The 22,956-nt window shown below is 39.2% G+C and overlaps 1 protein-coding gene across 1 annotated transcript in view; it reads right to left on the reverse strand.

The window, feature by feature from the left end:
- Nucleotides 1-1,092: 1,092 nt before the first annotated feature.
- TMEM117 (transmembrane protein 117) overlaps nucleotides 1,093-22,956 on the reverse strand; it is a 437,355-nt gene continuing 415,491 nt past the window's right edge. The window contains exons 6-7 of the mRNA XM_029955779.1: nucleotides 12,804-12,933; nucleotides 1,093-2,823 (exon numbers count right to left, since the gene is read on the reverse strand). Of these exons, the coding sequence (XP_029811639.1) occupies nucleotides 2,177-2,823; nucleotides 12,804-12,933 (777 nt within the window). The 3' untranslated portion in view covers nucleotides 1,093-2,176. The remainder of the gene's footprint in view (nucleotides 2,824-12,803; nucleotides 12,934-22,956) is intronic.

A 22,956-nucleotide genomic window follows, 5' to 3' on the forward strand; every position in this document is an offset into this window, starting at 1 on the left:
GGTCAAGATCAGTATACACAACTATGGGAAGCCTTCAAGGGTTTGGATCTTGACTATTAAAATGCCATTGCTGAAAAAAAAATGCCATGACTGGTAACTATTCCATTTGTTACTAAAATTTAGGGAAACTTTAAAGATATATTTTCATGTTAGCTGATAGCCAGCTTCTCTAGTCAGTCCCTAGACTAGGATACATATAAGCATAGTGCTCTGTTATTTTTTCTATCTTCTGCTAATTAGATTACCTCATTGAACCACTTTTTCCTTAATGCTCATCTAAAAATTATTGAATAGTATATTCAAAGGATTACATACTGCTAATAAACAACCCTTTCTATAAATCAACTTCCTTCTTTATTCCATAAGACAATAACTTTCAGAATAAAAAATATATAAATATACTTATAGAATAGTGAGTGTATATATATGTATACATATATACATAGTCCTAGGTGGTATTATTTACTTGTCCTAGAGTCAAAAGCTGAATGTTTTATGCGATGCAAATTTGGTACTGGCCAACGCTACCACATTGACCAAGCAGTAACATGGTAAGTTTCTTTAAACAGTATGGTCAGTGGGTTACTATAGTGAGCTCAATCTCTGCATTTTTAGTTTCAGAAATATTTATGATTCTAAGTTGCATTATGCATAGCTATTAAAGGTAAATGAAACAGCAGGGGCATGGTTCCAATTGCTTAGTAAACAATTGTAGGGAAGTGTTTATTAAAGCTGGCTCTCAAGTGACAGATAAATACATAGTTCTATCACACATGCTAAATTCAGCATGCTGCAAGCTTAAAAGCTGGTAGATCAAAACAAGAGAGATTTAAAAAATCATAAAGACAAAATACAGTTATGTCCGTTTGTGACGGGAGAATAATTTTGCCTGAAAAGTGATCTCCCCCAACCCCCTGAACAACATGCAACCACAATTTATGGAACAAAATTAAAAGCAAGTTGGGTGTGTTCCATTTTTTAAGCTCCTCTGGTATCAAGTTAGAAAAAATTAAATAGGTTGTTGTTAAATTAAAATACAAATGCATCCCTCTATTTATAAACAAAAGAAATCACAGAATTATGGATGTATAATTCATATTTATTAATGTATGATGTTTAATTCTTAAAAAAACAAAACAAAAAAACCCCACACAAAATGAGCTACTTAGATTCTTTCATGCACATCTTTTTCTACCTCACAAGGTTCTGCTGCATGATTTTTAGAGGAGTTCCCTTATTTAGGACTGGCATACATTTTTCAATTTTCATTGTCTGGAGCCATATTTACAGAAAGATGTACAAATATTGTAGATAGTAGGCTGTACAACCTTCATATGATTAAAACTTCAGTTCCTTGGTTTTCTCGAGCTTTGTGTAAATGCCAATAAATTTGAGAGTTCATCCAACTGTGCCTCTTAACCTTTGTTCCCATAGGTGAAGGGCAGGATTTTTAATCAAGTAGCAATTTATCTTTAATTAGGAAAACATAATTAGGTATTATCATCTAATTGCAATTACTGGTTGGAGAAAGTCACATTTCACAAGTAGTGACCCATGCTGGATTATCGTTCTCCTATTACTGAATTTTGAATCGGTATTTGTATTTGGCAGATAGCCAATATAAATTCAAAGGTAATCACCATGCCTCTCTGCAGTCCTGCTGTCAAAGTCACCAACTCCACTGCTGAACAGGAAAAAGAGATGCTATCTAAGCCATATCTTGGCTATACCTGTTTTCTGCTAAGACATCAAGTGTAGATCAAGATAACTGTATACAAAAAAAAAAAAAAAAGACCCATGTGAAGTAGGTTAGAGAACTGTTCCACACTTCGTTTCTGGTACAGTTAAAAACAGTTTAATATCTCAAGGCACCACGATGGTTGAACATCAGATACATGGGTAATCAGCTAATCTTCTACTATGCTGTAAAGTCAGTAAATAGCTTGTGCAATTGTGAAAAGCAGTTTCTAGAGGACTGTCAGATATACAGTAGGCACGTGGATTATAATACAAATAGAAAACAATGAGTCCTAGAAAAAGCATGTTGAGCACCGTTGTGGCATTGTTTGTGTTTCTTTACCTAAGACTACGTAAACTTTACATTTACAAAAGGAAAGACTAACTTTTTAAAGTTACACTCAAGGTTGCTTTTTGTGCTATCTCCAAGTAAATGAATCTAGTTCGTAGGTGTACTTTTAGAAGTCGTTGGATCTGGATCGGCTTCAGTCCCGCTGGTAGATTCATTCAAGTGTGAGCTTAAGTTTTCTGATGTTAGGTGGGAAGACTTGTAGACAATCTCATTGAAGTCAGACCTGATGCAGACCAAAGGAGGGTCATTCAGTGGGTCTTCCACTGAGGCCTGTGTGTTTTCTCGAGTGATCCCCATGTCCTTGCTATGTTCTGATGGTGATTTTCTTTTCATGCGAGTGTAAGTTTTGTCTTGATTCTCCATGCCTTGCTCATTTTTCAAAAACCGTCCAAAGAACCAAATGAAGAATCCAAACCACACAAAAGCTATTAAACTTGGAACAAAAGCCAGACACTTGACATCAAGGCTAGCCCCTATGAACCTGCTGTGTAAGAACATATCTCCCTCAACATATGTTTTATTAGTCCGAGGGTTAGTGTGATTGGACCTCCATTCCCAGGAAAGTTTGGTTCTGTTTAAATCCTTTAAACTTTCAGAGTCTTTCACTGTATATATCTTCTGCCCTGGGCCAATATACTGTCCATACTCATGAGGCTTATAAAATATCTGGTTCTTCCACATATTAAGATCCAGAATCAGGACAAGAAAGATAATTCCATAGTTAAACCATTTACCTGCATTAAAGAAAAAAAAAAAAAGAAATACTGCATGTTAGTCAAAGACCTATAAAACTGCAATAGGGGGTTTTTCCCCAATAAAATGGAGATAATGGTTTAATTGCATAAACTGTTCATGTCTTAGGCCTGTTAACAATCTTTTGAGAGTGCGATGCTGCCATTAAATGAATTGGCAAAGGATATTTCCTAAATGCATTCTAGAGCACATGAGAATGTAACTGTGGGTCCCAGAGTCAATAATCTATGCTATTTACACTAACCAGATTAAGCTGCCTTGTTTTATAGGTACCACAGCCATACTCAAATTTGGTTCCATGTGGGTTTTCTCTAGAATATCTTAATTATTATTTAAAAAACAAAGTTCTAATGAAATTCTTAGAAAAGTCTAACATCTGATTGAACATCTCTTACAGTTTTATAATTATGTCTAGGCAAGAAATAAATCATTTTGCAATGCAAACACAGCAGTATATCAATTGAATTCACATTGCTGTTTGTAGGTGACCTGTTGATTAAACCATTAGTTGATGTGATTCAGATCAATAATTCTTAAGCATTCATTTCAAGACTTTAAAAATAATTGCATCAAATTCTCATTGAACAGAATCCATTTGTCAGACATATAAATACAACCAAAGCTGATAAACTGCTTTAGAAGAGATGATTTGGAGAGATTGTAACTGCTATAATTTCTTTGTAGTATTTAAAATTATCCTACAAATAAGACATTGTTTAGAGGCATATTATCTATGATATCTCTACATCTGTAAGTGAAAAGAATATAGGGAGACTTTCAAGGGATACTAGATTCCATTATAATTTTATTAGAATCACAATTTATTGCAAGCTTTACAATATCAAATATGTCATAATATAGTAATACTTACCTTATAGGTTTGCTGTAGCAAATTAGGTGATACATGTAACAGACTCTAAAAGCTTTAGTTATAAATGTTACATATAGTACGTCAAATTATTTTATTTTGTATCTGAAGATAACAGTATTGAACATGATTCAGTTACTGCTTCACAAGATTACGGAGCTCTTGGGACAAAAAAGACTCAGAATCTTGGGTAAACTTATTAAACCAAGAATGGTAAAATGAATTTTGCAATATGTATTCTAACAGAACATACAGCTATATAAAAATAATACTTCATGAGGAGTTTAGGAAAGTGTTTTATCATCATTGTTACACATTTTCAAGTTCCCACTATATGCAAAATTGAAAGGTTTTAATCCTGGCTCTAAAACTTACTAGCTGTGTGATCTTGGTGGGCTAGTTAAGTTCTCTAAACCTCAGTTTCTTTACAAGCAGAAAATAATAGTACTTATTAAAGCTGTTAGTATTTCATTAGATAATTAGATGCTAAACACAGTGCCTGGTACATAATGTAAACTCAGTAACTGTTACGGTTGTTAACACGAAAGCCTTGCCTAAGCCATGATAATGTCTGCATTTGCGCAGGAAGGTACAACTTCTTCTCTATCAAGAGAATTTATCTAAACACTCTGAAGGGAAATTATAACTCTGCCAGTCCTGAAATTGTTCACCTATACAATTGTTAAAATCTTTGTAGTGGAAACTCTTGCCCAAACGATTTATTTTGCCTCTGCACACTAGGGAGTAAGCTGAAAGATGGAGAATATTGTTTGCACATATGATAGACTATAACATCTGGCACTGCTAGGTTCTAACCACTCCTGCTCTCCTGGAGTCACAGCCAAAACTAAAAGAGAGTCTCACTAAGAACCAACCATAAAATGAATAAAGGAAGCTCAAGCTAGTGAAATTCAGTCAAATACAAAGGTGAGCACCATTATCAAACATTTATTGTGCTCATAATAGGCTGTTTTAGGATACCTTATTAGCTGCTAAGGACATACATTTTTCTCTTCCAGGGAGGTGCTCATCATCTTGTTAGGGAAACAGAACAATGGCATCAACAGATAAACAGTAGGAAGAGGCCACATTTGTGAGGTGCCAAAAATGATAAGCACCGAAGCTGTTGGGAAAATGGAATGAAGACTGAGGGCTGTATCTGCAGGGAGGACTTGTGGAGTAAGTAATAATTAATGTGGTCCTTAAAGGGAAAGGAGGACAGAGAACAGCCTGGAACATGTTGCGTTTCTTTAGTTTCTATTATTATGCTGCAGATAGAATAGCATACAGAAGAAGATCAGGTGATATGAGAGAGAGAGAGTGAGAGGAGAGAGAAAGAAAATAAGGGAGAATATTGTAGGGAGAGAAAGCAGGAGAGGAATGAGAGACAAGTGAATTTAAAAAGTTCTGAGGTTCTCATCCAGTCTCAAGGAGGCCACAGTTTGTAGCTTCCATGATGGGAAGCAAGTTGAGAGAGGGGCTCAGGTGCTTCTCTGTGGCAGGGCGTTCATACTTACGCTCTTGTTGTAAATTACGTATGTTGATGGTGAGGAAAAGAAATCCTTGAATTCGTATGAATGACCATCACCGTGACTCAGACAGGTCCTTCGGGGGAAGCTTGTACTGTCTCTCTAGGTCATTGTTATTGACTCAGGAATAGGGCAGTCCCTCAAAAAGTGGCCCCGCTATCTAGGGTAACAGGATATCAGAAACCAAGGATAAGCAGCATCACAGAATCAGGGAGAAGAAAGGAATGCTCATTGAGTTTGGGGAAGGGTGCTTTTCTGGTGGGAAAAGATGCTCAGTGAATGTCAACAGACAACAGAAAAAGATAAAATCAGAGAAAAAAAATTGAAATGAATGTACACTGATCAAACTAAAAAGAACCCCTCAGGATAGCAGGAGCTTTCCCCCATATTTTCTACACTATTGTTCTACCTCCTAAGTTGAATGGTGCACTGGGTCACTTTGACAACCAAATTCTAACTATAAAGAACCACTTTATGTTATTTAGTATGTGACCTGGACTCTGAAAATTTAGATGGGCTGGAGGAGGGAACAAATCAGAAATGTGTTTCCTGACATCAGCTAATGGATCTCATCACCCCACTCTAACACATCTTTGCTGATCCTTGAGAGGGAAAACCACAGTCACAAAACTGCAGGCTAGAAATCAGCAGATGAAGATCTCATTCTAATATGAAAATAATACAATCTTGGGTTACCTGTTTAACCTCTCCAGACCTCAATAATTTTATTTTCAAATTGAGGAAACTGAACCAGATGACTTCCAGTTCTATGATTCTGTCCTTTCCCCCTGACTCCTTCTGCTTATTAAGCTATGTGAATTCAATTTTTAATTTTGTGAAATGGAGAATGATACCAACATAATAACTTCAAAGGATTATTGTGATGATAAAATTGGAAGTTTATATCTGAAAGTCTTCTAACATCTATTAAATTTGCCAAAAATATAGGGGAGTATTATTTCTACAATTTCCTTCCTCAATGGCTTCAATCCAGTTACTATAGGATCTTGAAGATATAGGGAGAGAAGAACATGTCAAGGGTTTGTAACAAAGATATAGCCTAACGGTAACCAAATGTTTCGCTTTGGATAAAACAGCATGAATCACTGAGCTATAACTGGCTCAGTAATGTAAATCACCAAGGAGGGAGGGTAAGAATCCATATATTATTTCTATTAATCTCCTCATTGAAATATCTCACTGTCTCCTGTAATGAGATATCACTGCATGGTATTGGTGGGATTACCTCTTTCTTGTATTTTGTGCCTTTAATGAATCTTACTGATTGCCACAAATGACATTATAATGGTAATTTAATCTTTTCACCTTGTAGGAGATTACAGAATCCTGGGCCAGTTGGTTTTAAAAGGATTCCTATGTCACTGTCACTATCATTTAGCATAGGAAACGACAGTGTGGGGGGAAATATTTTTCCAATTAAGAAAAAAAAAGTATAAAGTGCTGATATTTCTACCATACAATAAACCTTGCATTAATCAAATATGCAATTATAATATTAATTTTTTTTTTTTTACTCAGTAGAGTTGCCAGTTAGCATTGAGATCGAGCTGTGCCATAGGCACCTTCATTCCAAATGAGGGCTGCCATTTGGCTAGACTCTGGCATCCAGTGCAGATACGTGAAATAGTCATGCTCCGCAAAGCCTTTTAATATCCATTATGGGATAACAAGCAACCATGGCCTTGAAAAAGATAAATTTTGGATAATTAAAGAAATCGCAGTTTGCTGTAACAGGCTTCTTGGCCAGATCGGTATCTTCTCATTGCAGACGTGAGCCGTGAAAACCGGGCTCACTGAGTTAGCATCTCTTTAAGCAGCCCCTCGGTAATTTAGGGATATCTGGGAACCACATTAAGTGCTTGGGCCAAGAGGAGAACATTTAGTAAATTGAAGATATTTACTAAATAACTTATGAATTAATAAGAGTTATTTGATTTAGTAAAGCAAGGTCTTAAGAGTTAAAAGCAAATGAATACAGCTTCTCTAAATGCCTCTTTTGTCATTCCCGCCTCCTAAGTGAGAGACTATTCCTTTGAGGACATAATCCAGTGATAGAGGTAGAAACTTGCTCTGATTAAAGGAGAAGTAAAAGGCCATGGGTTATACTAAATTAGGTGACCATTAGACTCTTGAAATAAGGAATTGTGTCTTGTTCATTTTGTGTTGCCTAGATCCTGGCTTAGTTTTAGACACATATTAATTTAGAAAATGTCTGTTAGCCAGTAGGTAAACTTTGAGCTAATTTGTCCAGAAAAATACAAAGAGTAAAGTTACAGTCTTCAAATCAGATACATGTGTCACAATGATCTGGTAAATTCTAGGATACTGCTAAAATCAGATATAATCTGGAAAATTGGGAAAAGCAAAATATTCATATCCCAAAGACTATGACTCTTTATATATTTCAAGTCTCTCTTCTGGCTGTAAAGACAATTCCTGAAAAGTATGTGAGTTTTATTACAGATGTCTTCATGTATGCATAAATGAAGACAGGACACCTCAGTCTGGAGATGGCAGACCGACTTAGGGGCAGCAAGGGGCTGACAGGCTATGGGCCAAAAAAGAGCAACCATGGCCTTGAAGAAGATGAGTTTTGGACAAATGAAAGGAACTGTTACTTTATGTAGAAGTAAACATAGTTAACTCCTAAAGTGCTGTCTACATTTGTTGAAAATAGCAATTGCTTCAGGAAAGGTTTAGAAAAATTCACAACTGAGATAATAGCAAGAGGACCTTGTGTACTTTGGATAAATTCATGATCTTTAGAGACTGTCGTGGTGAACAGGATGCATCATATTTCCCTATAACAAGCCCCTTGTTAATTTTGTCAGACAGAATATTCTTCTGGACGAACCACTGGCCTGCCCTCCCCGGCCCTTCCCGTGATCTGAAGGACACAGGAGAGCTCTTTAAAAAAACAATCTCTGGGAACTCATTTGCCAGAAACCCTGTGCCTCTGGAAATAAAACAGAGGGGTTTTATTCATTATCTTCCACATTCTCACCATTGTAAAGCACCTGTGCCCTCACAGCGCTCAGGAAACTGAAACAGAACACAGCGCTATGGAGGTTTGTTTACTTCTACATTTTCCATTTTTGCCGAAAGGGTTCCCGTGGGCATCATCGTGCCAACAGTGTGAATTCCCTCCTCACAGATGCACGGGCCTTCCTTCTGGCCTTTCCCCCACCCCCCTCCTAATTTACTCAGATGACGGCCACCAACGGGACACTTCCTTTGTCTGGCTGGGATGACAGATGGCAGACCTTCCACCGGGATTGGCATTAATAGGACTCAGAGGAGCTTCCGAGAGTGAATTGAGAGGCCATTCCTCTCTCGCCTCCAGAGACTTAGCTCCTCACATTTTGAATCCATCTCTGCACTCACCTTATAGGTAAACGGGAAGAGGCCAGAGGAGATAATGACATGGTTGCTGTTAGCATTTATGTTTAAGAGAAGATCAATGGGCTTGGGCTAAAAGCACCGACGTGACCTAACCACTAACCATGGATCCCCTTTGTTATGGAAGTCCAAATTCCCAGAAAAAATATTTGAACACACCCTTGGATAGAGATGATTTATTTTTATAAGCTGCAGCCCAGCTTATAAAATGAAAGCTCCTACACACTGCAGCAAACCATCTGTCAAGGGGATCCAGATGAGCTAAACAGATGCAACAATTCAAGTCATTTCTGAAATGCGTAAATACAACTAGCATGGAATCAGGCTTAGAAAATTCCCCAATCCTAAATGCTTTTAAAATGTCAATGGGAACTCATCAGTGTCAGATAACTCTCTCCACACAGAGCTTGTCATTGGGAGACTTTTTTTTCCATTCTTGGCTTTCTCCTTCTTGACTCCACAGTAGAGAACAGTAGAGCATTACAGAATAGTGGATAAATAATAAAAGAGCCCTCTCTCACACTTACCTAATGTTTTTGAATTAAATAGGAAACACGAACTCTGGATGGATAAAGGAAAAAGCTTCAGGTAAAAGAAGTGAGAGCTGACTGAGTGCTTACCAAGTGGCAGACAGTGTTTTAAATGCCTTGTGCATATTAATATAAATCTCACAACAACCATATGAGAGAAGTACCTTACTGTCCGCATTGAACAGATGAGAAAACTGAGACTCGAAGAGGTAAGGAGCTTTACAAGGGCAATGCCATCAAAGGGAAGGCCGGCGTCTAGGTACCATTTACATTCCATTTTCTCAGCATGACCTGAACATTATTTCTAGATCACAGAGACATGACAGTTGAGGCCATGGTGGCACCATCTTCAAACCCCAGAAACGAGTTCTGCAGACTCTGAGTGCAGAACAAACACAGTGAGGAATCAACAGCTGGAGCTGTCTGGGGGTCCCAAGGCTCTCTCCTCATGCCTGACTCCAGGTTCCTCTGTGGCCACCCAGGTGCTGCCTGGCATAGTCTGTTTTGGGACCTCCTTTCTTGGCCCCAGGTCTGAACTTCCCAGGTCCTGGCAGGACTCTATCCTGTGCCTGGCTCACTAGCACCCCATTCTATGGAATTTTCATTGTCCTTTGGCTTTTGAGCTTGAGCATGTGAAAATAAAGGGGCGATGAGAGGAGTGCTGACTGCAGAAGGTGCTTCTCTGCAGCAGTGTTTCTTAAAGAGTGGTCCCTGGCAGCCTGCACAGGCCTCACAGGTGGCTCTGAGATTCCAGGCTCCACCTCCCGGCTCAGGCACCGGGCTCTGAGTGTGCAGCTGACAGGTCTTTCCAATGAGCTCCCCGCGTGATTCTCACACTGAAATTTGAGAGCCACTGATGGATATGGAGAGTGATATGCTTAAGGACCCAGGGATAATACTATATTTACTTACCGAGAAAAGCATTGAGTTTCCCTATCAAGAGAAGCAGGACTTGGAGGAGCTGATCAAGTTAGTGTTTGCAGTTGACTTGGACATTTGCAGGCTACTGACTATTGAGCATATTAAAACACAGTACGTACCATGTTTTGGAAATCTTATCTAGGTTTCCCCAAAAACCATTTTCTTACAAAGTAAGATAAAGTCACAGGAGACTGGCTGCTACTTCAGAGTGTCCTCAGCCACATCTTCCGTAATTAATAGAACAAAGAGTAACAGAACAAAAGGGGAAAAGTTCAGACTTTTCTTCAGCCTCCAAACCTGCCATGATTTTCCTAGAAGTTTCAGTCATGAAGCTGGGGAGGCACATGATCATCCTACCACAAACTGGATTTAAAGTGTTTATGGTGGAGCCTTTTACCCCAGAGTCCACATGTGCCCTATTTTATTTGGGATTTAAACTCCAGAATCCTCAGAGGTCTTACTGGCAGGTTCAGGCACGCAATCATTTGCACACGCATCTCCTGTCGGGGGCGTTGGTGGGGGGGGGTAGTCTGACGTAACTTGTGGCTTCTCCATCACAAAGGAGCAGTTTCCAATGACCAGCATCACCTGGGGAAGCCTTTTAAAAGTCCCACTCCCTGGCCTTTGCCTGGACCTACTGAGTTGGAACTATTGGGAAGGTATCTATACAGTTTCCTGGGTGATATGATTATTGGCATAATTTGGCAAACGTTGCCTCAAAGCCTTATGATACATTTCCACCTTCTCCCAAACTTTTTTTTTAATATGCAGTCTCCATTATAAGAACTTTGACAGTCTTTCCTCCTTTTAAGTTTCTAGAAAATAATACTTGGTGGAATAAAGGTTTTAGTTCAACTGCACGGAAGGCTTTATCTCAAAGCTAATTACACTGAGGCTTCATGGACTCCTGTATGCATGTCCCTCTTCCAAGGCATTGAAGATAATTTTTGGCTGTAACTTTGCTTTTATATTCTTAAATAGAGCATTCCAAATTGCGTAAGCTTTGGGCACCCCAGAACCTGAACCTGTCCCTGTCTATAAATGATAGCAAATATGTATGACAGAGCTCTGCAAAATAGCCCCAAATTAAATATTTTTAATAACTTGACTTTTTTCTTACCAATGAGTTCCTCTGAATATCCTTCCCCTTTTTTAACCTGATGTTATGCACCGCAGCAGTACATTTTTGACAGGGGCTCTGATACTCATTCAGAGACCATATTAGTGCCGTGATGGCCTGGGACAAGGGCTGATAGCAAGAACAGATGGTCCAGGCAGAAGCCCGCCCAAAGGGATCTGATGATGCCATGTGTGTGATAGCTTTTGAGAAGTCCGAGAGAGACGCGTGCTGCCGAGATTAAGTGGGGACTCTGAAACCACACTATGTGACCTGAACTCAAACTGACTGATTTACCCAGTGAATTTAATAGATGGGCCTCATTCATTTTGAATAGGAGAAGAAACCTGCTGCATCTTCCCTATTCATGAGCTCATTCTCCAATTTAGGAAGGTCGCCTCACGCTCAAAGCAAAAACCAGCCTTCAAGTTGGGAAGCAAAGGTTTTTTGCAGGACTCAGATGTTCCCGTGTTCCGTGCTCAGGCTATTTTTACTCAGCAGCACAGATGGTAGTGTAAGCACAGATTTCTTCAGCAGTTTTTATTATAGCAGGTGTGGGATCCTAGACCATCATCCTTAAAACACACACATTCACTACGTGCAACTGAACAGCTTGGGAACTAATACCACCATATATGTGATCATTCAGCTGTCTGCTTCTGGATATATATACATATATACATATGTACATATATTTATAAAAGTATAAAATGTAACTCCAGGAAGACCTTTTTAAAATGAGAATGACTGAGAAGTCATGAAAGAGTATTATAATAAATCATATCGGAGCCATTTAGGACGCAGGGCATATCTGCAAAAGGAAATAATCTTGAGGATCTGCAAGAGCCTCATTTGAGAGAAACAGGAGCTTTGCCACAGAAGTTGGTTTTACTCAATCGAATGAGAAGTGGCCGAACACCCTAATGGCACATGGTCTGACTGGTGCTCTGGGATTCCACTGTCCCAATCTCAGCAGGAAGTGAGGACCAAAGTGTAAAGAATGTAAATGTTGAAAGAAAAAAAAATACCAAGCTGCCTGTTGTGAGAAAGCAACCAACCTAATGATGAAAACCAAGAGGGGGTTGTATATGGAGTTTGGCAGAGAGAGCTAACGATCCATGCCAAAAAGTGTGGCTTCCTTCTCTGGGAATAGTATGCTAGAACAGAAGATGTGACACCGATGTGGCTGCTTAGCTGGGGACGTTTCCTCCTTGACTTTTAAGGGGGGGCCATCTGAAGAGTTATTTTCAATGGAATGAATGGAGGGCACGTGCTTCTTTCCCATGCCAAGGCAATTAAGAAAAAGGTAAGCCTTCTCAGTCATTTTCTCCATTCTCTTTATCCCCATCTGCCTGCTGGATGTTGAAGTTGGAATTAGTGAAGCCGCTAGTAGCCTAAGTCCCGGAATGATAGTTTAGAACCCCCAGGTGACCCGGAACCACCTTGCACTACTGAGTGAGTGAGAACTAAAACTACATGTATGCATGCCTCTAAAATGTTACTGTTTGCTTTTCTATAGCAGCTAGTATTACTTTAAGTAGGAGACAATCGAATCGTGTTTAAAGTTACAACATACCTGTTATGTGAATATGATACTCCTCCTTGAAGATCTTCTGGAAGAAAGGAATCTTGAACTGCATGTGAGGAGTGTGCAACCCAGGAAGATTTACATCAACATCTCCCATAAAATGTGGGAATTCCCAGTCCTGTCAAAGACAATCAACATAAAAACATATTTGTGATTTGTTTCATTCCTAAGCAGCAAAACACCAAAAATTGACTTTTTACAAGCACTTATGTTAAAATCATTTAAATGCAGCAAGCTGTTGGATGTTTCAATCTGTGATGGTTATTTTATGTACATTAGGTAGTTGTATGCGTTCAAAATCAAAATTAAGCCATAACTTACACCCTCAGATTTTCTCTTTAATGTGGTACTAGGAAACCAATATAGAATTGATTTGCATCTATACGTGTTTATCTCTTTCACTCTAGAGAACTGATCTTAAATTTTTATGGGTAGGAAGTGATCCATATTTTATAAATATGTGGTAATTTTGTTACATTTTGTTTCCCTACCTTTTAAAAATATGAACCCTTTAATACTATATGTAAGAGGACAAAGTAAGAGGATCTAATTCACTTAACCAAGATTTTCAACTCACGTCCAAGGGCCTTTTTATTAATCATCTCTGTGACTGACTACATGGAATGGAAAAATGCCAAAGACTCCTGTCCTGTTCTCTTGCAATTTAGCATCAATTTGAAGCAAATGATGGAGGGCCTGACATGCTAGCATGAGAGATGAACAGTGAATTAATTCCCAAATGGTCTTAGTTACTTTCTTATTGTAAGGCAAAATCGGGACGGCTGACCCTCCCTCTCCTAAGGAAGGAGGATGCAAATGAGGGTATTTTTTTTAGGTGTCTCATCTGCTCTTGTGTTTTGGACAGAGCACCAAACTAAAGTTCACTGCTTGCATGTGGAGAGAGAATAAATAGATTCAAATATGAACACTTGAGGTGGATCCACAGGCATACCTACACATATTTCCACCTTTAACCACGAATTTATCAGTCCTATGTTTAGTGAGTATCTTTTAAAAATATTAATAAAAACGTAATGAAAAAATATGAATTTCAGATCTCAAACATTATTTCAATTTAAAAAAATTTTTTTATGTTTTTTATTTATTTTTGAGAGACAGAGAGAGACATCGTGAGCAAGGGAGGGTCAGAGAGAGGGGGAGACACAGAACCGGAAGCAGGCTTCAGGCTCTGAGCTAGCTGTCAGCACAGAGCCCGACGTGGGGCTCGAACCCACAAACCGTGAGATCATGACCTGAGGTGAAGTCGGCCACCTAACTGACTGAGCCACCCAGGCGCCCCCATTGTTACAATTTAAAAAGTTAAATTTCCCCACAGCTTCAGATGTCCAGCTGATACAGAGGTGCCAAGAACAGATGCCTGCACGTCACAGGAGCTCCCTTTCTGCTGCGAATTCTGGTCAAGGGAGGATGGGCTTCAGAGAAAAGAAGCATCTGTGAGTGGAGGTCACCTGGAAAGTTTTCACTGCCTATTAATTTCAATATCTATGGATCACTTCAAGCTGCTAACAAGAAATAAACACACACAAAGAAAAATGAAATGCTACCACATCATTTTCTACTGGTGTGTATGCAAATATCTTGTTGGTCTCCCATCCCCTTGCTTTTCAGACTTCAGTGGTAAATAGACATGTAATTTGGAAAATCCGTAAAACCCTAAGCATAAGCTGGATGATTTAGGACATTTTGATCTAAAATATTAGTGGGAAATGGATTGGTAATAATAGTTGTGAATTACTGCATTTTATCAAATTGCATTTTCCTTTATTTTTCATCGATATTACCTTGCTCTTTTTGTTACTTGAAATACTCTTGCTAGAAAACCTGGAATTGAATTTGGTCTTTTGCTAAAACGTAACTGACATCTCCCCTGAAAAATTATGCTTGACACACAGAGGGACTGATAACCAGCATAGCTTTCCCCTCCCCTGGATAAACAGCACGAAGCATTATCAATAGAGCAGTTCTCTTGCTTTAAGGAAGAGAATAGTTCTTGGTAGTAATCGGGCAAGTAGAGTTAGTGTACCTTCTTTTTGGAAAGGTGCTCTCGGACTGTTCTCATTTAGCTTTTATTCCATGAAATGAAAGTTTTCTACTGGGTATGAAATTGGTTTTAGTTCAAATGTAATCTTAAGAGATTTCTCGTAGAATGGAATCAAAACTTCATTCACCAAAAAATAGTTCCTCAATTATTTCCCACCTGCACTTGGAGAAAGAAAGATGAATTAAGGAAATGGAGTGCAGATGAAACAGAAGAGAAAGTCTTGATCCTTATCTGGACGATGGCATTAATTTTTTTTTTTAAGAAGGGATCAGGACAGGGTGTTTTGGGGGAATGTGTGATAGAAGCTGCTGCCATGTAAGAAATGGTTTTGAAAAGTGGGTTAATAAAAAAGAGATGGTACATTCCTTTAGAGTCACTCCTTCTGAATTATTTTTTATAATCACCCCATTTTGGTGTTCAAAACCCTTTTCCTTAGTCTTGGAGTTCCCTTGTCTCCTTGCTAGTCCAATTTTTGTACATCAATTCCTACTCCCACATACTTCTCCAGACTCATTATTGGATCAGTATAAATTCTGGCCTCACTTAGAGTGGAATGGTAATAATAATAATAATAATAATGATGATGATGATGATAATAATTGCTATAATTTGCAGGAAGTGTGGGGCTTGACTTAATGGACAGCGGGTATCTGAGGCTGGTGATACCTACTTTAAGTAGGTGAAGGAGGAGGGACGGTGGTGTTCTGAATCTCTTTAGGTTTCATCCTCTTTATTTATAAATTGGGGTTAAATATAGCGACCTCATGGGCTCCTTGTGAGGATGAGATAATGTACAGACAGCAGTGAGCACGATGCTGGAGACAGAGGAGAGACAGGGAAGTGGCCAACAAACATGGCTGGTTTTCCAGCATGATCCCAGGGTCAGTTTTATCCTGACAGTGAAACAGAGGAAGCTGATAGGTCTGTCCTCAGAACCACACATACGGCTGCTTCCAGGTCCTGGTGAAAGGACCGTCTTCCCCTTTCTGCTCTCATCCACTGCACTGCGCTGGCCCCCTGAGGTCTGTGACTGGGACTCTGGTCAGGGTGGTGTCCTCCCAGGGGCACTGGGAGCAGGGCTGTAGGGAAAGCACCTCTCAAAGAGGCATGTGAGGTGACCTCATGGGGAAGATGGAAGGACGAGAGCACCTTGGTTTCTTGTGCAATGTGGTGACACTTGTGACATCCAGAAATAACTGTGGGGGGCTGTAATGACGGGGAAGGGAGGCGCTGCTCCTGGGCAGGTAGGAGCTGGTAAGCTAGCACATGAGCAAGTAAGAGCTGAGGAAATCTGTGGACATTTGGCATCATTTATCAAGTTCCAGCATCATCCTAGGCTCTGTATTTATATTTTACCTATGTACAAAATGATTGTGAAAGCTTACTATTATTAGCCCATTTTACAGATGAGGAAATGGTCTTAAAATGACGTAGTGCAATGTGGCAAAGCACAGCTCAAAAAATAAATACTTTCTGTCATGTCATGCTGTCTCTGTGAACAGCGATAGCACTTACTGTTTTCCACTCTGAACTGGGATTATTTTCACCTGCTCTATCTGTCCTACTGGCGAATCACTGATGACAGTCATCTCCCGCTTGTCTCCCACCAAAAGCCACTCCGTGAAAAGCTTTAAACCCCATTCACCCCGCCCCACCCAAGGGCTCTCATGTTTTATCTGACTCGAATTTGAACAAGAAGACCAACTCTAAGTTCTCCACTAAGCAACTGTCCCAGGATTAGCTGGCTTCTAATCACACTGGTAAGTAGGGACATTTAACAAACAGGTGGTTGGTATCAAATACTGAGATTTTCTTGACAGTGTAACCAGACATGTGGCCAATTTCATACACAACCTGTATACAAATGCTGTGAGAATTATGGCTTGCTTTCTTGCCACGTAAGTGTAAAGTATATATTTTGGACACAAGATGAAAATGTGGAGTTAAGAGAATGATGAGGCAAGATGTGTTTAGCTACTAAGACCATAGTAGAGATAGGCTGATACTGTGACTGTCTGTTATGAAATGCTCATTTAATTTGTTCTTCAGGAAACGTTATCAATAGTAATTCAAAGCTTCCTTACTCCTCCTCAGTAATCTAAGAACGACTACAGAAGTCTATCACATTAGCGGGTCAGTGAGGTAAGAAGTATTTAGGCACATCAGATCGTACCTGCTCCTCCACTCCTCACCAGTCCATGGTGATGAACAGACTCCCACCTTTGTATCCGGCTTCACTTAAGAAACAGTTAATTCTCATTCAGATGGGCACATTTCCCATTTATAAAAATAAATGAGCAGTGCCACGGTATGTATCTAATCTTATTTTTTACACACTATGGCTTACTATGCCTATAGCAATAAAAATCACTTCTGGATACTGATGTCCAAATTACATTTGGACGTGTAATTTGGACTGATGCTTTCAAATTGGATTCTGTCCATATGTGGCTCTATCTTTCATGGACCACATGTGGAGAGAATTCCAGGGCCACATTAAGTATATAGGCAGAATGGTCCCAGGACATGCTGGATTCATCATTCCCTCGTGTTTTCTCATTGAGACATGCCTTGGGGCCAAGGGAAGGAACCTTGGTACTATGCAGAGGAACTGGAGCTTGAAACCAACACTGTTGTGAATTCCCCAACTGGCATTCAATTTCCCACATCAAATGATGAGACCTCATTTCTATTTAGAGAAGCGTCAGAGGATAAAAATGTAGTAACATGGGCTACCCCACAAAACTACAGCCACAATATCATTACAAAAGTTGTAATTTTGGGGGGCCAAACGTTGGCCATTTGGGTTTTTTTAGGAAATTAAGAGATAGATTATGTTAGAATTTACTGAAAATTAGTATAACCATTTCAAAAAAAATCAATAGTAAATTCTTAAATGTTAATAAAAATTAGCATTTTTCAATGGAATAATTTATGTATCTTTTTATAGGCATTAGATTATTAAGCTTTAAATGATTACAAAAGCTAACTATACAGATATGCTTTTTTCTCATTAATATCTATTTCTCTTAATATTTCAAAAAAAACTGAGTCCCATGGAATATCAGAACATCATTTCACCAAAAATTCCTCCAGCTTATAAAGAAAGTATCCTTAGCTTTTCTATGTTGCTAGTGTCCTAGCAACAGGATTTTAGGTAACAGTGAGCTGTGGTGGCCTAAAGAATTTGTACTTATGCTATGGGTGATATTTTCATTTCTTATTAAGAATCTCAAGTGCCTCATTTCTTTCAGCAACCCTATCCTTCTTCTAATTGGCAGAGTTGCCTTGGTATCACTTGGCTGAATAAATCCTTGAAAACCTTGACATATAGTAGATTTTGCTTATTTGTTTGCTCCTTGCCTGTCTCTCCCATTGGAATGTAAGCTCCAGGGAGCTTACAGAAGTTTTTCCTGCTTTGTTCACTGGTCTAGTCCTCATACTTGAAAGAGTGCTCAGCATATAGTAAGAACTCAAGTATTTGTCAAATTGATGAATGGAACTCTCTGAAAATTTAACATATACAACAATCCCTCGTTGCTTTCATGTAAATGGAAACACAGAATGGATTTAGGTAAACAGAGGCAATGCAACAAGTACTTGTCTTTCTAAATAATATTACAAATCAATCTGAGACTTGTTAGGAAAAAAAATTGGTTGCCTCCCCCCACTATAAACTAGGTATACTGGAATCATACAGAGAGTAACCCAAAGATTAAACTATTTGCAAAGATCACAGAGGAAAGGAGACAGCGGATAGAGAAAGAAAGTGGTCAAATGTAAATACTGTGAGGTGAGTTAATGTTTGGGGAGTTACTAAAAATGCCTGCTGGGATGATCCAAGCTACCCTTTCAGTTACCTGATTCACAATTAGTAAATGTAAAGATATTCATGAGACACGTCTGACCTAGTCGTAGAACAAACAAGAGAATGTAAACCAACGTGATCAAGTAGAGCGGGGGATCATTTCCCACAGCGGGTGACGGCAGGAAGACCATCCAGGCAGGGCAGTCCCTCAGGGGCACCCCGCAGTAAGTTGTGGGTGACGTACAAGACGCAGACAGCACGAGGTTCGTTAGACGCCCTTTGACAAAAACCTTTTCTCATATGTTGTTCTTTCATTTTCCCTTAATATTCACTATTTTCCCCCTCAAGGGCACATGCATTCTATAATATTATGAAGTTTTCTCTCAGGAGGCACATATCTATTTAAAAATTTTTTAAATCTTTAGGGAAAAGTTCTGGCTTTCTGGTTGAAGCAGATTTTGTCAACAAGTAGTAGAGATGGCAGGTCTCACTCACTGCTACAACAAATGCCAAGTCAAGCTGTAAAGTCGTAAAGAACGTGAGTCTTTCATGTGTTTTTGTATATTCTAAGGTACCGATTAACTCTCAAACCGTGGCCCAAACAATCTAATTTATCCCAAGGGCCTGTTTTATTATGTTATTTCGTATATTTCTTCGCTGATAATTTTTCCTACGTACAAAGGCCAGTAAGAATTTTCCAGGCTAGTTTTGAAGCCAGCATACATCAATGAGATATAAGCAATGGTTACATGCTGTAGAAAAAGTCAGTAAATCAAACCCTGAGTAGATGTGAAAAGTAAGTATAGTTTTTTGTTACTTTTAAAAGACCCTACCATGAGGTTCTGGAAAAAGAGCAGTCGGTTTTTTAAAACAAGTTTTCTTATATCTAGACACCTCGAAAACATCATTCCTTTAGGCACCAAGATGGAAGAGTGTCTGATGAAATGCACTGGGCCTCATTAACAGATGTCCCGCTTTGGCAGACTGAGGTGATGAAGGACAAAATGAAAGTCAGTCCTGGAAGTGTTTACAACTAATAGAAATGCATCATGTGGCACCCAGGAATAATGGGAAATCAATACCCCTCACTGGGGTGATACAGTTCACCAGTACACAAGAAAGAGCACTTGACATCTGAGAGACTCCTCTGTGGGGGGGTGGGGGGAGTGGGAAGAAACCAACCATTGCCTATGATAAGTTGCTGATAACTAAAGTTAGTGCAAAGTCTAATTTTTTTTATGTTTATTTTTGAGCAAGCAGGAGAGAGAGAGAGAGAGAGAGAGAGTCAGAGTGTGAGCAGGGAAGAGACAGACACAGACTCTAAAGCAAGCTCCAGGCTCTGAGATGTCAGCCCAGAGCCCGATGCGGGGCTCAAACACACAAACCACAAGATCATGACCTGACCCAAAGTCAGACGCTTAACCAACTGAGCCACCCAGGCGCCCCAATTAGCGCAAAGTCTAAAGAAACACATTCTTATAACTTAGTAATAAGTCCTTTCCAATAAAATTTTCCATCAGTTATCAAACAACTTGACTTAGTTTGCACTTAAGAAGAATGACTATTAACCACCTAATAAATTGGCCTATTTTTTATTTAAATGAGAGCTCCTAATACTAGTCTTTCCCTTGTAAGGAAAGAGTGAAATATAGTGAAAGGATGTTCTTAGACAACATACTTTTTGTTATTTGTCAGACACTGGTTGCAGTTCACCAGCACACAGCCCTTTGCTTACTCTGTGCTTTATTGTGTTTGGACATTTGGTACAAAACGTCGCTGCTCCAGTATCTGTTCTGGGTCTGTGCGTGCTGCCAGCAGTGGTCACATTCAATTGTTTGAATGACTGATTTCTTCTGTGGGCTATACAGAAAAATTAATTTGCATACTTTCAAAAGAATAGATATTATTGTCCTTGGTAAAAATTTTAATATTCAGGGAATTTCTTTCTGTGAAAATAAATGATAATAGTGGAGATCAGTGGGTAAATGTAATTCAATAGAAAAATATTCACTTTACACATAAAAGAGAGTATGAAGTTGATCTAAGTATCAGATGGGTGGTTAAGGTAAATTACCTGTAGGATTTCTTGCAATGGGCTCATTTCTATGATTATTATTTTTTTCAGGAGTGTCTTATGGGGCATATAGTCTACTCAGGAGACCAGTCAATCAGTAAATAGCATTATCATACGATGTCAAATAGTGATAAATAGTGTGAAGGAAATCCAGCAGGGTTAAGGGATGAAGAATAGTGAGTTAGGGGGTGGGTGCCAGTTGAGTTAAGCAGAAGAAAGACAGGGTGACCTTTGTATGGAGTACTGATCGGTAGGAAAGAGCAAGCCTTGCAAAGTTGTGGAGGAGAAGCAGATGAGCAAGAAGGATGAGTAAATGCAAGAACTCTGTGAAGGGAATGAGATGGGTGCGCTCAGGAAACAGCAAGGGTAGAATGGCTGCAGGAGTGTGGGTCGTGCTGGCTGCAGCAGGACTAAAGCCCGGTTAGGAGCCCCCTGCATAGTTCAGCTGTGAGATGGTGGTGGGGAAACAAGGGCGGCCAGGCATTCAGGTCAACATGTATTTTAAAGGTATTACCACAGAACTTCTGAGTTTGCCAGTTGCTAAAACAACCAGTAGCATTAACTGGGTGAGGAAACACTGAGGCACCAATATACTTGTAGAAGGTAGGGACGTGGGTAAGATATCCAGATATTTTTTTCAGAGTGTGAAAAATTAGACCTCCAAATGGAAGTATTGTGTGGGTAGTTGGGAGGCTTAGCAGAGAAGCAAAAGCTAGAGATATAGATGCGGAGTCACCAGTGCATGGATTGACCGAAAGCCATAGAACTGAATAAAATCACCCGGAAAGCCAGGAAAACAGGAGAGTTACCCAGGACGGAACACTGAGGCACTCCAACATTTAGAAGTTGGGAAGAGGAGAGGCCAGTAAGGAAAACCGAAAAGGAATGGCATACATTACAAGAAAAACGGGAGAAAGTGGCATCCTATAAGCCAGGTGGAAAAAGTGTTTCAAGAAGGAAGTAGGGATTAATTATGTTGAATGCACCTAAAAGATTGAGTAGGAAGACTGCAAATTAACTATAGTGCTTGACAATATGAGGGTAGTTGATCTTGATAAGGCCTCTAAGCTCCAGAAGAAGACGATAATGTGGACAAAAGCCTGACTGGAGTCTGTTCAAAAGAAAATAGGAGATGAGAAGTAGAGGCAATAAGAACTCTTATGAGGAGTTTTTATTAGTGGGAACAGGATAAAGAATCAGTAACTGGTGAGAAACTATGATTATGCTAATTTCAAATAAATGTATAAAATAAATTGAATTTTGATAGAATAGGTAACTTGACACTCTTAAGATTCCCTTTTCTATAGTATTTTAAGATGAATGTTAAAATCTGGTATGAATATTTTGGTTGTTTACAGCTGATGTCTATTCTGATTGGTCAGTATCTCTGCTGTGCCATTTGATAAATATTATGACCATCACTGTCTGTAAAGTCGAAATAGATGTTTTTCTGAAGAACAAAATGAAATAAGGCAACCCTGGGCCAAGTTCATTGTGTCTTGAATGCAGAAGGCTTTTAGAGACAATAAGCCAGATCCTTGCTTCTCTGTATCCAGTGTGGTTTCCTTCTGTTTTTACCTTTCAGTAAAGACTTCAGATTCTGGAGCAATCACAGAGTCTCTGCTCTGACCCCCATGGACCACTCAGTGATAACAGGAACAGAAAATAAAAACTTTAGAGCAATGGATTTGAACTGTCATACTTTCCAGGCCTTTCTTCAATGAGTTTGAGGTCAAGAATGCTCATCCTCTGAGCTCTAGAGACAAATCAGCAACCCTCAAGTAAGACAGCAAACACTAGGAAAACAAGATATGGAGGGGCAGGGTAGAGGGATGGAAAGAATAAAATGCATTTTGTTGTTTGAGAATTATACCCTCAGTGAATCGAAAATTTTTTGAAACTATTGTTAGTCCAAAGGTCAAGAGCCAAGAAAACCCTGAAATGCATTGTTTGCCATTTAACTACCTAACATATTCTCCCCGATCAGGGGCCTTTTGGAAAACAAGTTTACATGCTAGGGTAGAGAAGACTTACATGCATGTTAGTAGTTGCCTGTCTTTATATTGACAGTATTCCTTCAGAGAAACCTGAGGTGGTGACATTGGGTTAGGTTTATAAATTACCCACAGCACTGATAGAGTGAATGTTAAGTCTGCATTTCTTGCAGAAGTTCTCAACAGCACATTCAAGTCCGCCA

This window comes from Suricata suricatta, chromosome 10 (genome assembly GCF_006229205.1).
Source record: "Suricata suricatta isolate VVHF042 chromosome 10, meerkat_22Aug2017_6uvM2_HiC, whole genome shotgun sequence".
In the NCBI taxonomy this organism is placed as follows: Eukaryota; Metazoa; Chordata; class Mammalia; order Carnivora; family Herpestidae; genus Suricata; species Suricata suricatta.